The 13,129-nt window shown below is 40.7% G+C and overlaps 2 protein-coding genes across 2 annotated transcripts; one reads left to right on the top strand and one right to left on the bottom strand.

Annotated features, from left to right (window-relative positions):
• Positions 1-5,457: 5,457 nt before the first annotated feature.
• LOC139383462 (gap junction protein beta 9a) lies at positions 5,458-8,056 on the bottom strand. Its single transcript, XM_071128008.1, has 2 exons — positions 7,978-8,056; positions 5,458-6,812 (listed from the first exon to the last, which is right to left on the bottom strand). Exon 2 carries the CDS (start codon positions 6,801-6,803, stop codon positions 5,994-5,996), a length of 810 nt encoding a protein of 269 aa, XP_070984109.1. The 5' UTR covers positions 6,804-6,812; positions 7,978-8,056; the 3' UTR covers positions 5,458-5,993.
• A 929-nt stretch (positions 8,057-8,985) lies between these two features.
• On the top strand, positions 8,986-12,864 carry LOC139383801 (protein tyrosine phosphatase 4A2a). The gene is made up of 7 exons (XM_071128371.1): positions 8,986-9,122; positions 9,623-9,751; positions 10,119-10,647; positions 10,820-10,912; positions 11,132-11,262; positions 11,435-11,509; positions 12,055-12,864. Exons 3-7 carry the CDS (start codon positions 10,552-10,554, stop codon positions 12,164-12,166), a joined length of 507 nt encoding a protein of 168 aa, XP_070984472.1. The 5' UTR covers positions 8,986-9,122; positions 9,623-9,751; positions 10,119-10,551; the 3' UTR covers positions 12,167-12,864.
• Positions 12,865-13,129: the final 265 nt, after the last annotated feature.

Below are 13,129 nucleotides of genomic sequence, written 5' to 3'. Positions count from 1 at the left end.
AGAACATGGCCAAGATGTTCAAATGCTCATAGATGACCAGCAGGGTCAAATAATAATAATCACAGTGGTTGTAGAGGGTGCAACAGGTCAGTAAATGTCAGTGGACTTTTCATAGCCGATCATTCAGAGTATCTCTACCGCTCCTGCTCTAGAGAGTTGAAAACAGCATGTCTGGGACAGGTACCATGTCCGGTGAACAGGTCAGGGTTCCATAGCCGCAGGCAGAACAGTTGAAACTGGAGCAGCAGCACGACCAGGTGGACTGGGGACAGCAAGGAGTCATCAGGCCAGGCAGTCCTGAGACATGGTCCTAGGGATCAGGTCCTCCGAGAGAGAGAGAGAGAGAGAGAGAGAGAGAGAAAGAAAGAAAGAAAGAAAGAAAGAAAGAAAGAAAGAAAGAAAGAAAGAAAGAAGAGAGAAAAAGAGAGAGAGAATTAGAGAGAGCATACTTAAATTCACACAGGACACTGGATAAGACAGGAGAAATACTCCAGATATAACAGACTGACCCTAGCCCTCCGACACATAAACTATTGCAGCATAAATACTAGAGGCTGAGACAGGAGGGGTCGGGAGACACTGTGACTCAACCCACTCAAGTGACGCACCCCTCTTAGGGATGGCATGGAAGAGCACCAGTAAGCCAGTGACCCAGCCCCTGTAATAGGGTTTGAGGCAGAGAATCCCAGTGGAGAGAGGGGAACCGCGTTGCTCTAGTGCCTTTCTATTCACCTTCACATTCCTGGGCCAGACTACACTCAATCATAGGAGTCTTCAATAAAGACTTAAAGGTCGAGACCGAGTCTGCGTCTCTCACATGGATAGGCAGACGATTCCATAAAAATGGAGCTCTATAGGAGAAAGCCCTGCCTCCAGCTGTTTGCTTGGAAATTCTAGGGACAGTAAGGAGGCCTGCGCCTTGTGACCGTAGCGTAAGTGTAGGTACGTACGGCAGGACCAAATCGGAAAGTTAGGTAGTAGCAAGCCCATGTGGTGCTTTGTAGGTTAGCAGTAAAACCTTGAAATCAGCCCTTGCCTTAACAGGAAGCCAGCGTAGAGAGGCTAGCACTGGAGTAATATGATCACATTTTTGGTTCTAGTCAAGATTCTAGCAGCAGTGTTAAGCACTAACTGAAGTTAATTTAGTGCTTTATCCGGGTAGCCGGAAAGTAGAGCATTGCTGTAGTCTAACCTAGAAGTGACAAAAGCATGGATTCGTTTTTCTGCATCATTTTTGGACAGAAAGTTTCTGATTTTTGCAATGTTACGTAGATGGGAAAAAACTGTCCTTGAAACAGTCTTGATATGTTCGTCAAAAGAGAGATTAGGGTCCAGAGTAACGCCGAGGTCCTTCATAATTTTATTCGAGACGACTGTACAACCATCAAGATTAGTTGTCAGATTCAACAGAAGAGTTCTTTGTTTCTTGGGACCTAGAACAAGCATCTCTGTTTTGTCCGAGTTTAAAACTAGAACATTTGCCGCCATCCACTTCCTTCTGTCTGAAACACAGGCTTCCATGGAGGGCAATTTTGGGGCTTCACCATGTTTCATCAAAATGTACAGCTGTGTATCGTCCCCATAGCAGTGAAAGTTAACATTATGCTTCCGAATGACATCACCAAGAGGTAGAATATATAGTGAAAACAATAGTGGTCCTAAAACGGAGCCTTGAGGAACACTGAAATTTACAGTTGATTTGTCAGAGGACAACAGCTTTTTCAAAAAAAATTTGATAGGAATGGGAGATTCGATATAGCCCGATAGTTTTTAAAATATTTTCTGGGTCAAGGTTTTGCTTTTTCAAGAGAGGCTTTATTACTGCCAATTTTAGTGAGTTTGTACACATCCGGTAGACAGAGAGCCGTTCATTATGTTCAACATAGGAGGGCCAAGCACAGGAAGCAGCTCTTTCAGTAGTTTAGTTGGAATAGGGTCCATTATGCAGCTTGATGGTTTAGAGGCCATGATTATTTTCATCAATGTGTCAAGAGATATAGTATTATAAAACATGAGTGTCTCCCTTGATCCTAGGTCCTGGCAGAGTTGTGCAGACTCAGGACAACTGAGCTTTGGAGGAATACGCAGATTTAAAGAGGAGTCCGTAATTTGCTTTTCGTAAAATAAGTTCATGAATGTATCACTGCTGAAGTGAAAGGCATCCTCTCTTGGGGAATGCTGCTTTTTAGTTAGCTTTGCGACAGTATCAAAAATATATTTTGGATTGTTCTTATTTTCCTAAATTAAGCTGGAAAAATAGGATGATCGAGCAGCAGTGAGGGCTCTTTGATACTGCACGATACTGTCTTTCCAAGCTAGATTCAGGAGGGAGCCCCCTACAGGCTTGGGCCCAGCCCCTGACTCACACAATTGACCAGTCACCTTTATTTATTATGCAGTTTATTTAAAACAAATTATTTATCAGTTACCCAATCAAGGTAGGCCTCCCAAGTTACCCATGTGGGCTACCTCCTCTCCTCTCCTCCTCTGACAATTAGCAAAGCGGCAGCAGGCAGTAGCAGGCTGTCTACACTCATTGAGAGCGGGCTCCTGAATCTTCCTGTGGTTAGCGGTTGAAGTGAAACAATAAATACTATATATATATACCCTCCTGGTCAAAAGTTTTCAAACACCTACTCATTCAAGGGTTTTTCTTTATTTTTACTATTTTCTACATTGTAGAATAATTGTGAAGGCATCAAAACTATGAAATAGCACATTTAGAATAATGTAGTAACCAAAAGAGTCGTAAACAAATCAAAATATATTTGAGATTCTTCAAATAGCCATCCTCTGCCTTGATGACAGCTTTGCACACTCTTTGCATTCTCTCAACCAGCTTCACCTGGATGCTTTTCCAACAGTCTTGAAGGAGTTCCCACATATTCTGAGCACTTGTTGGCTGCTTTTCCTTCACTCTGCGGTCCGACTCATCCCAAACCATTTCAATTGGGTTGAGGTCGGGTGATTGTAGAGGCCAGGTCATCTGATGCAGCACTTCATCACTCTCCTTCTTGGTCAAATAGGGTGTGCAAAGCTGTCATCAAAGCAAAGGGTGGCTACTTTGAAGAATCTCAAATATAAAATTGATTTTTATTTGTTTAACACTTTTTTGGTTACTACATGATTCAATTTGTGTTATTTCATAGTTTTGATGTCTTCACTATTTTTCTACAATGTATAAAATATAACAAATAAAGAAAAACCCTGGACTGGTGTGGGTGTGTCCAAACTTTTGACTGGTAGTATATATATTTATAGATGTGTTTTTTTAATTGCTGCCTAGTGCCTGGGCCAAGGGGCTACAGCACCAGTAAGCCCTTGCATTAATCCGACCTGTGCATTTGCAGTTTGTTTTGGATTGTGTTTAGCCCAATAGGAACAGAATGGTGTATAATGTCTTGTGCCATTTTGGTGTCACTTTTACATTAATATGGATCATACCATGGTTATCTATAATCATGAACGAATTGTGAAGTATCCTGCTTGTCATCTGACCGCAAGTCGTTACAGAGGGTAGTGTGGATGGCGCAGTACAAAACTGGGAGCCAAGCTCTCTGCCATCCAGGACCTCTATACCGGACGGTGTCAGAGGAAGGCCCTATAAATCGTCAAAGACTCCAGCCACCCAAGTCATAGACTGTTCTCTCTGCTACCACATGGCAAGCGGTACCGATGCACCAAGTCTGGAACCAATAGGACCCTGAACAGCTTCTACCCCTAAGCCATACGACTATTAAATAGTTAACCAAATAGCTACCCGGATTGCATTGGCCCTCTTTGCACTAACTCTTTTGACTCATCACATACAGTGAGGGAAAAAAGTATTTGATCCCCTGTTGATTTTGTATGTTTGCCCACTGACAAAGAAATGATCAGTCTATAATTGTAATGGTAGGTTGACAGAATAACAACAACAAAATCCTGAAAAATGCATGTACATTTTTTAAATAAATTGATTAGCATTTTAATGAGGGAAATAATTATTTGACCCCCTCTCAATCAGAAAGATTTCTGGCTCCCAGGTGTCTTTTATACAGGTAACGAGCTGAGATTCAGAGCACACTCTTAAAGGGAGTGTTCCTAATCTCAGCTTGTTACCTGTATAAAAGACACCTCTCCACAGAAGCAATCAATCAGTCCGATTCCAAACTCTCCACCATGGCCAAGACCAAAGAGCTCTCCAAGGATGTCAGGGACAAGATTGTAGACCTATACAAGGCTGGAATGGGCTACAAGACCATCGCCAAGCAGCTTGGTGAGAAGGTGACAACAGTTGGTGCGATTATTTGCAAATGGAAGAAACACAAAAGAACAGTCAATCTTCCTTGGCCTGGGTCTCCATGCAAGATCTCACCTCGTGGAGTTGCAATGATCATGAGAACGGTGAGGAGTCATCCCAGAACTACACGGAATGATCTTGTCAATGATCTCAAGGCAGCTGGGACCATACTCACCAAGAAAACAATTGGTAACACACTACGCCGTGAAGGACTGAAATCCTGCAGCGCCCGCAAGGTCCCCCTGCTCAAGAAAGCACATATACATGCCCGTCTGAAGTTTGCCAATGAACATCTGAATGATTCAGAGGACAACTGGGTGAAAGTGTTGTGGTCAGATGAGACCACAATGGAGCTCTTTGGCATCAACTCAACTCGGCGTGTTTGGAGGAGGAGAAATGATGCCTATGTGGCCAAATACAAGAAACGTCTGACCTCTGTGATAGCCAGCAAGGGTTTTGCCACCAAGTACTATGTCATGTTTTGCAGAGGGGTCAAATACTTATTTCCCTCATTAAAATGCAAATCAATTTATAACATTTTTTATGTGTTTTTCTGGATTTTTGTTGTTGTTATTCTGTCTCTCACTGTTCAAATAAACCTACCATTAAAATTATAAACTGATCATTTCTTTGTCAGTGGGCAAACGTACAAAATCAGCAGGGGATCAAATACTTTTTTTCCCTCACTGTATGCTGCTGCTACGGTTTATTATCTATCCTGTTGCCTAGTTACTTTACCCCTACCTATACAGTATGTACATACAGTATCTCCAACAATAACCCTGTACCCCTGCACATCGACTTGGTAGTGGTACCCCGTGTATATAGTTATCGTTACTCATTGTATATTTATTCCTTGTGTTATTATTTTTTCCTCTGCATTGTTGGGAAGGGCCTGTAAAGTAAGAATTTCACTGTTCGTCTACACCTGTTGTTTATGAAGCATGTGACAATTAATATTTGATTTGATTTCATCTTGGGAATGGTGAGTTGTTAGCATGTTTTGTATAGCCTCTGTAACTTTATCACCCATCATTTTTCATGATTCATTCATGATTTTTGTTAATCATTGCCTTATCAGGATTCATTAAGAAGTGTTCAGAAACATCTCATTTACTCACTTAGAAATACAATTATCATTCATTATTAAGTTTCTATTGGGAAAAACATAACACACAACCAAAACAAACTGCAAATGCATCCAACAAGCTTGATGTAGTCATTGCCTGCTGGTAATATGGGACCAAATGTTAAACTTTTGACTACTTTAATACACTATAAGTCAATTTGTCCAAACAGTTATGACGTCTTCAAACGGAGGGACTAGATATATAAAGAGCTTTAATTTCTAAGCGGTACATTCTGTACTGTCGCTTCATATAAAAGACTTGATCTCAAATCCAAAATGCTCCAGTATAGAGTAAAATGTACAGTTAGTGCATTCATCTTAATATATCTAGGTGGGACAACCATATATCTCAGTCATAGTAAGTATGTTTTTCCTCCATAAAGTAGCCACCCCCAAAGTCAGTGCAATATGGATTTACATTTTAGTCATTTAGCAGACGCTCTTATCCAGAGCGATTTACAGTTAGTGCATTCATCTTTAGATAGCTAGGTGGGACAACCACATATCTAAGTACATTTTTCCTCAATAAAGTAGCTCTCAGCAAAGTCAGTGCTATATGCACCAAAATCAAACAGATCAGGACTACAGACTTGTGGCAGCAGCCTCCTCTGCCTTCTTCTGTCTGCTGATGTTCTGCTGGCTCCCAATAGTTGGATCTACCCTGATATACGATGACCTCGGCAGAGCGATGTTGGTCACCTCATGGCACTCAGCGAAGAGAAGTCTCTTGTTGGCCTGCCGTACTTTAAGCACCTTGTGTAACCGCTTTCCCAACAGATAGAACATCTCCAGGATGCACATGAAGATGCAGACGGCTGAGGAGACCACCATGAAGATGGTGAAGATCTTCTTCTCCGTGGGCCTGGATATGTAGCAGTCCACTGTGTTTGGGCAAGGCTCCAGGGCACACTTGGAGAGACGTGGCATGTCATAGCCATGGTAGATGTAGTATAGAATGTAAAGGAAGGCTGTGTCAACCACGGCCTTGAAGATCAGGCTGACCAGGTAGGTCCACCACAGGCCTCCACGTTTCTTCCCTGGGTTGGCGTACAGGTGAGAGCCCTGGTGCTGGGAAGCGTACTTTGAATCCTTCCCCTCACGATACTTGACGTGAGCCATGACCATGAGAGATGGACAGGTGACGAAGATGAGCTGGAGGGCCCACAGGCGGATGTGTGAGATGGGGAAGATGCTGTCATAACAGACGTTGGTGCAGCCGGGCTGCCTGGTGTTGCACACAAAGTCCTTGCTCTCGTCTCCCCACACACGCTGGGCGGCAACCACGAACACCATGACACGGAACACAAAAACCATGGACAGCCACACACGGCCAAACACAGTGGAGTACTTGTTGACCCCGCTGAGTAGGCTCTCTAGTGCTGACCAGTTCATCCCTGTGGCCTGTAAAATATAGAAGTCAGTCACAAGGCAAAATGGTCTCACACAGGGTTAAAACAAATCTGTCATAAATTAAATAAATACATAGACTTAAACCTGACCACAAAGACACTGACATGGCCAATCTTCAATCCTTTTCAGTGCAGTTAAACACATTATTTTCTGTGTGATGGCATTAGTTCTCGCTTGCTACTCTGTGAGTCTTCACACAGCAGTGTAGGCATTGACATTACTAAATTCAACACTAAAATGTCCATGAAGAAACCACACCTAGTTTATTTACAATAGAGGAAGTCCATTTATTGTAAAACCAGCACTCTTTCAATGAAGGGAAGTTAGATAATTAAATTCTTGACTCATCATTTCATGAATCTAACAAGACCTAAATGGCCTACAGTATGTGAATATGTTTTTGTGTTACGTCCTCTTTAATTGGTCCATGGAGATTAAACTAATTTACCTTCTGATAGGATTTATCCACTCTAAATGCTTTTAGAGATTCGAAGCACAGCAATCAATTTTGAAACTGTAGGCCTTACGGAAATAAAAAAAATGGAACACGTACTTTTCCATAATGTCAGTAATGACGCCATCATTTAAAATTATACCATTGTATTTATGTCTCCCACATCCACTCAGACTATTGATTATATATTTACTGTTAGAGCGTAGGCCTGTATTTGACAAGTATTCAGTATTCCAGATTGTGATTGTATTTTATTTATTGATTCATTATTACTAAAGTCTGTGCAACAACAGTACTTGCCAGTAAATGGTCATTTAAATGTGTACAGAGGTATTGCTATGTTGGTAGAAAGCAAAAGTGCGACATCACTACATTCACATCACTGAACAAACAGACGGTGATTGATTTGATGTACTTATAATATAAGGTGTCTTTCAGCGTCCTAAAAGGCGTATGTCAAATAAAATGTATTATTATCATTATTATTAAAGACATGTTAAGCACCTTGAGTATAGAACACCTAATGTGTAGAGATAATAAACATACAGTAGGAAACAGGAACATCTCTTTTGTACAGAGCCTCTACTGTGTCAGGCCTTTCGTAACCCTGGGTCTCTGAATTTTAAGTTAATTTCTCCTCAATTCCCTAAGACAACATAGTTAAGACATGCATTCATTAAAGTTGGCTGAAAATGACCTTACTTGGGATATGAACTGGGATCAGAAAAATGTAAATATTCCAGCGGAACAAACAGAGCAGGAGTCTATCCTCGGGTATCTCTCTCTCCTTTCTCAGAAATCCTGCCTGTGTCACATGGAAAACTACCAGCCCCAGGTGTGTGAGGAGTGAGGACTGTATACTATTGGCAGTGGTGTAGTTTTTCTACCTGCTAAACAAAGGGTGTGTGGGTGTGTGTTTATCTATTCATGAGGACTCAAGGAAACCACACAAGAACAGACATGTGAATCCAAGCCCACTACCTGAGAGAGCGAGAGAGAGAGCGAGAGAGAGAGAGAGAGAGAGAGAGAGAGAGAGAGAGAGAGAGAGAGAGCGAGAGAGATGGCTGCGGACTGTGAGAGCGTCATAGGCCTACTGTAAGCAGTAAGACTAATATGGCATTTCACACATGTGGAATACTAAGATTCAGTGGAGGCTGATGGGAGAAGCTATAGGAGGATGAGCTCATTGTAATGGGTGGAATGGAATTAAATGGAACGGTATCAAACACATCAAACATATGGAAACCACATTTGTTCCATTCCAGCCATTACAATGAACATGTCCTCCTATCGCTCCTCCCACCAGCCTCCACTGTTAAGATTGGGTAACACAGAATGATGACCTCTATGGCATTTTTACATTTTTTTTTAATGTAATCTTTATTCAACTAGGCAAGTCAGTTAAGAACACATTCTTATTTACAATGATGGCCTATTTAGGCCTATTTCATTATCGCAAATCGCTATGGCAATTAATGCATCTACTAGATTTCTTGTCAAGGCAGACTTTCTTTGTATAGTGTCTTTGCCGTCAGAATTGGTCAAACATGCAATATCCTCTATCACCATCAAGGTCTGTCATTGAATGAACATGGAATAATCCCCAAAACGATGTTGTATTCTTTCTCCAAATGACTGTGACTCCCTCTAGTGTTGAGAATCTGAATGAAAATGCTCACTGTATTTTTTCCCAACATACACGTTGACGTCACGTACGTCACGTGGTATAATACCAAGCCGCTAGCAAGCTAACGCTTTTTAGCACTGCTGTCAACAAACGGATATGTTGCTTCTTTCAACCAGTTTTTCATCGATTTTTCATTGAAGACGTCAATCATCAGCTTTTTGTAAGTAACTAGGCAGTTGCCTAAACATCCGGCACGTCTTTGTTAGCTAGATAACGTTAGTTTTATCTGCTGCGTTGACAACGTGCTAGCTAACCTAGCTTGACTCCCAAATACTGTCGCCATCTATGGCAAATGGCTAATTTATTAGATTAACCTCTAGCAAGCAAATAACTAGCTCGCTATGATGGCTAAATGCAAGTGCTTCTGCAATAGCTACGTGTATAGCTATTATTGCATCATGTATAATATGTAATCATTGCATTTACTGTATTGAACTATTCTTGCCAGAGAGACAGACAGTGATAGGGACAAAGAGAGAGAGCTGTAATGTTTGTAAATACATGGTATTGTTCCTCTTCTATGAGCTGAATGAAACTTTAATGTAATGTAAAAAAATGTATTTTCTATTGTTACTAAAGTACGTTTAGGCTTCACAGCATTGTTCCTCAACGTGGCTTTAATGTATACGCTATGATTTCGCCTAATGCTTTGTTTTACAGGTCAAGAGCTCTTTGTGAGCAGCAGGAGCCCTAGGCTGTGCCACTGTAGAGAGAAGAATCAATGGTGTGCAGAGTTGCCACACCGCCTTGTGCACGCTGGATGAACGCAACGTTACTCAGCACACAACGGTTGGTTTGTTTCACTCATTGATTTTCTTAGGCCTAACATGTTGAATAACACTTTCATTATCGCAAATCAAAATTACATGAAATGTGTGGACTCTTTTATATAGCCGAATTGGTTCAGTGCTGTACCCTATCCTACTCTGCAGCTAGTCTATTACCTGTTAGTAATTGGGCTGTGTTGCTGATAAAACCATTCCAACGTGACAGACATTACATCGTATGGACTCTTTTATATAGCCTGAATTGGTTCAGTGCTGTACCCTATCCTACTTTGCAGCTAGTCTATTACCTGTTAGTAATTGGGCTGTGTTGCTGATAAAACCATTCCTCCCTGTGACTTGTTACCTTCCTGTGAATTATATGTTTTCAGGCAGCACATTTATGGCGTTTGCGAGGGTGCCGCACTTTGGAGACTTTTGCCAGGCACAGCACCAGCACCTGTGAGCAGCCTGCAGCCAAACATATGAAGAAATACCCCACCAGAAGTCAACCAGTACTCCTGGAGAGAGAGAGGCTGATATTTCTCCAAGTATATGGCTTGGATTGAGCTAATCCAGCCACTAAACAACCACTAAATAATTCCTGAATGGGCTAGTTGGGATTTAAAATCTAAAGGGATACCCCTTTTCTTTCTTTTGTTTCCTTTTCATATTCCACTTTTTATTTACTTTCGCCCCATTCTCCATAGCCTATATCTTTCAATAACCACCTTTATACCCAATCTAGCTACCATTTTGGAGTACTTTTCTCTACTACTCTACTGTACACCCTCTCCTGGAAGACTGCCTTCTCTGTCTGTCAAGATGAATCGCCCCGCCCCTGTTGAGATCTCCCATGACTGTATGAAGTTTCTGATCACCCACAATCCCACCAACTCCCAGTTGGTGAAGTTTATAGAGGTACAGTATCATTGACTCCTACTAATACATATCTCTTATGCTTTGCATTTACATGAAGCATTGTGTTATTTGGTTTAAGAGTTCTTATATGTTAAACCACATTTGGAATTAACTGAAAAACAAAGTGTGTTGAATTATTACTTACTAAACTAAAATCACTTATCTATTATAGGATCTGAAGGCTTTTGGAGTGCAGACACTGGTCAGAGTGTGTGATGCCACTTACGACAAAACCCCTGTGGAGCAGGAAGGCATCACTGTTGTGGTGAGACAACCGCTCTGTTCTGCCACTATCTTGACCTGTTAGACCTTAAAATTTGGTTGGAGTTGATTCAGGCATTTCTGTTGTATCTGCATGATATCTAGGCCTGTCCTTTTCCTAATGATGGAGGTAGCATGAAAGCATTAGGCCTATCAATTACCCTACCTAAACAATGAATCCTTTAACAGAGCCTAATTCCAACCATATGTTCTCTCCAAACAGGATTGGCCCTTTGATGATGGTTCTTCACCCCCTGAACAAGTCGTTGATGACTGGCTCAACCTCCTGAAGTGTAAATTCAGAGAGGAACCCGGTTGTTGCATTGCAGTGCATTGTGTGGCGGGGTTGGGTCGGTGAGTTGTCTACATATTGTATCTTCTCCTTCCTTCGAATGTCTGCTAGCCACCAACTCAAAGCAGTGTTTAGTGAATATGGTTATTTAGTGAAGGAGGGGTATTTTATATTACACCAACTTTCCCCATCTCTACAGTACACTTGATGTGATTTGATATAATTTCTCCCCAGAGCCCCAGTCCTGGTAGCGTTGGCGTTGATTGAGTGTGGGATGGAGTATGAAGATGCTGTTCACTTTATAAGACAGTAAGTTATATAATAATTTGGTGGGTGCTTATAATTAGTTCTATTTCATACATGTTCAAGTGTGTATTATGCATGTGTGAATTGAAAATACGTTTTTAAGCATACCCCATTCCCCCTGAGACACCCTCGGAGAGTGGGGCCAGGGATCAGCCGTTATTGACGGCGACCCTGGAGCAATTAGGGTTGAGTGCCTGGCTCAAGGGCACATTGGTAGTTTTTTTTTATCTAGTTGGCTCTGGGATTCGAACGAGCAACCTTTCGTTTACTGGCCCAACACATTTAACTGGTAAACTACCTGCTGCCCACAAGTTCTCTACATTGATAATATTTGGATACTTCAACCATTTTTCTGAATACTAATAAATGAATAATAATTTTCATAAATTATCATATCTTCTTGCTACTGTGATTAAAAATAAAGATGATATAAGTTATGGTGAGGTGATTCCTGAATATGCCAGTGTGACATTTAAAATGCCATCAAAATGCCAAAACCATCAGAAATCATCAAAATGCCATCATTTTGTCTGTGTTTCTTCTCTCAGAAAGAGACGTGGAGCCTTCAACTCAAAACAACTAATGTACCTCGAAAACTACAAGCCCAAGATGCGTCTCCGCTTCAAAGATGCTAATGGACAAAATTGCTGCATTCAGTAAGAAGATAAGCGGTATTGTCAAGATTTACTCAACAAAGAAACTGACTACTATAAGAAAAGTTATTGATTATACTCAAATAAGAAAAAAATATACTGAAAGAAAAAAAAGTTATTGATTACCAGTCTAAATAGTAACATTTAATTTGATCAAAGTAAACAATGTGAAAAGACAAGTTAGAGATTAATCTGAGTTGTTAGCACTGCTGTTTTCCTCAACTACTGTAGTGATTCATTAAAGCAAGATGTTTAAAATTGTTCCTTGTTGTTGGTGGTGTGATCATGTATGAGTTGTGCAAAGGCTGAAATCTGTTTTTGTTTAACAGCCTTTGATAGTATTACATATATATATATATAAAAAAATAAGATCATCAAGGACGAGCACAAATCTGCATAAATACTGTATTTACCTGGTATTTCATACAAAATTCTGTGGTAGAAATTAATTATAACATATTTGGGTAACTGCCTGGTACCAAATGGGGATTGCTGTATTTGAATTACTCATGAATCAACATGTAATTTAGGCCTATAGGTATTACCATTTACCATGTAATTTCAGAGTAAATACCTTAATTTTATTTCAGTTTTTGTGCTGTAAATAAGAGTGTAACGTGATCATGTTTTGGATGATGAGCACCACCACTACAATATGTAGGCATACACACATTAGAAAACCTCAAATAAATTAAGTTAATACAATTCATTTGATGAATTCGTGTTTTTTTTTGTCAGACCTGAACGATCCAATGAATCGTTTCCCGTCCCCTGCAACTAACTGTTCAGAGATATGATTGCAACTCCAACAACTAATTTCACAGTATGGACACAAGATGACACTGACGTCCCATTTAAAACGGCATCATCCTTTTGAAACAGCTCATGTGAACAAAGTTGGCTTAGATGTGTTAAAACAACTGGACTGAAGGAAGAATGCTCTGGTAGCCTATTTTATTACATTCATCAG

The sequence above is a fragment of the Oncorhynchus clarkii genome, chromosome 25 (assembly GCF_045791955.1).
Source record: "Oncorhynchus clarkii lewisi isolate Uvic-CL-2024 chromosome 25, UVic_Ocla_1.0, whole genome shotgun sequence".
NCBI classification, from domain to species: domain Eukaryota; kingdom Metazoa; phylum Chordata; class Actinopteri; order Salmoniformes; family Salmonidae; genus Oncorhynchus; species Oncorhynchus clarkii.
This window is presented reverse-complemented; position numbering and strand designations above follow the sequence as displayed.

Excerpts from the sequence above, each read along its gene's own strand:
- LOC139383462 (XM_071128008.1), bottom strand. The coding sequence starts at position 6,803 with ATGAACTGGTCAGCACTAGAGAGCCTACTCAGCGGGGTCAACAAGTAC.
- LOC139383801 (XM_071128371.1), top strand. The coding sequence starts at position 10,552 with ATGAATCGCCCCGCCCCTGTTGAGATCTCCCATGACTGTATGAAGTTT. Across the intron at positions 10,913-11,131 it reads AGGAAGGCATCACTGTTGTG|GATTGGCCCTTTGATGATGG; the intron begins GTGAGACAACCG and ends CTCTCCAAACAG. Across the intron at positions 11,510-12,054 it reads GCTGTTCACTTTATAAGACA|AAAGAGACGTGGAGCCTTCA; the intron begins GTAAGTTATATA and ends TTCTTCTCTCAG.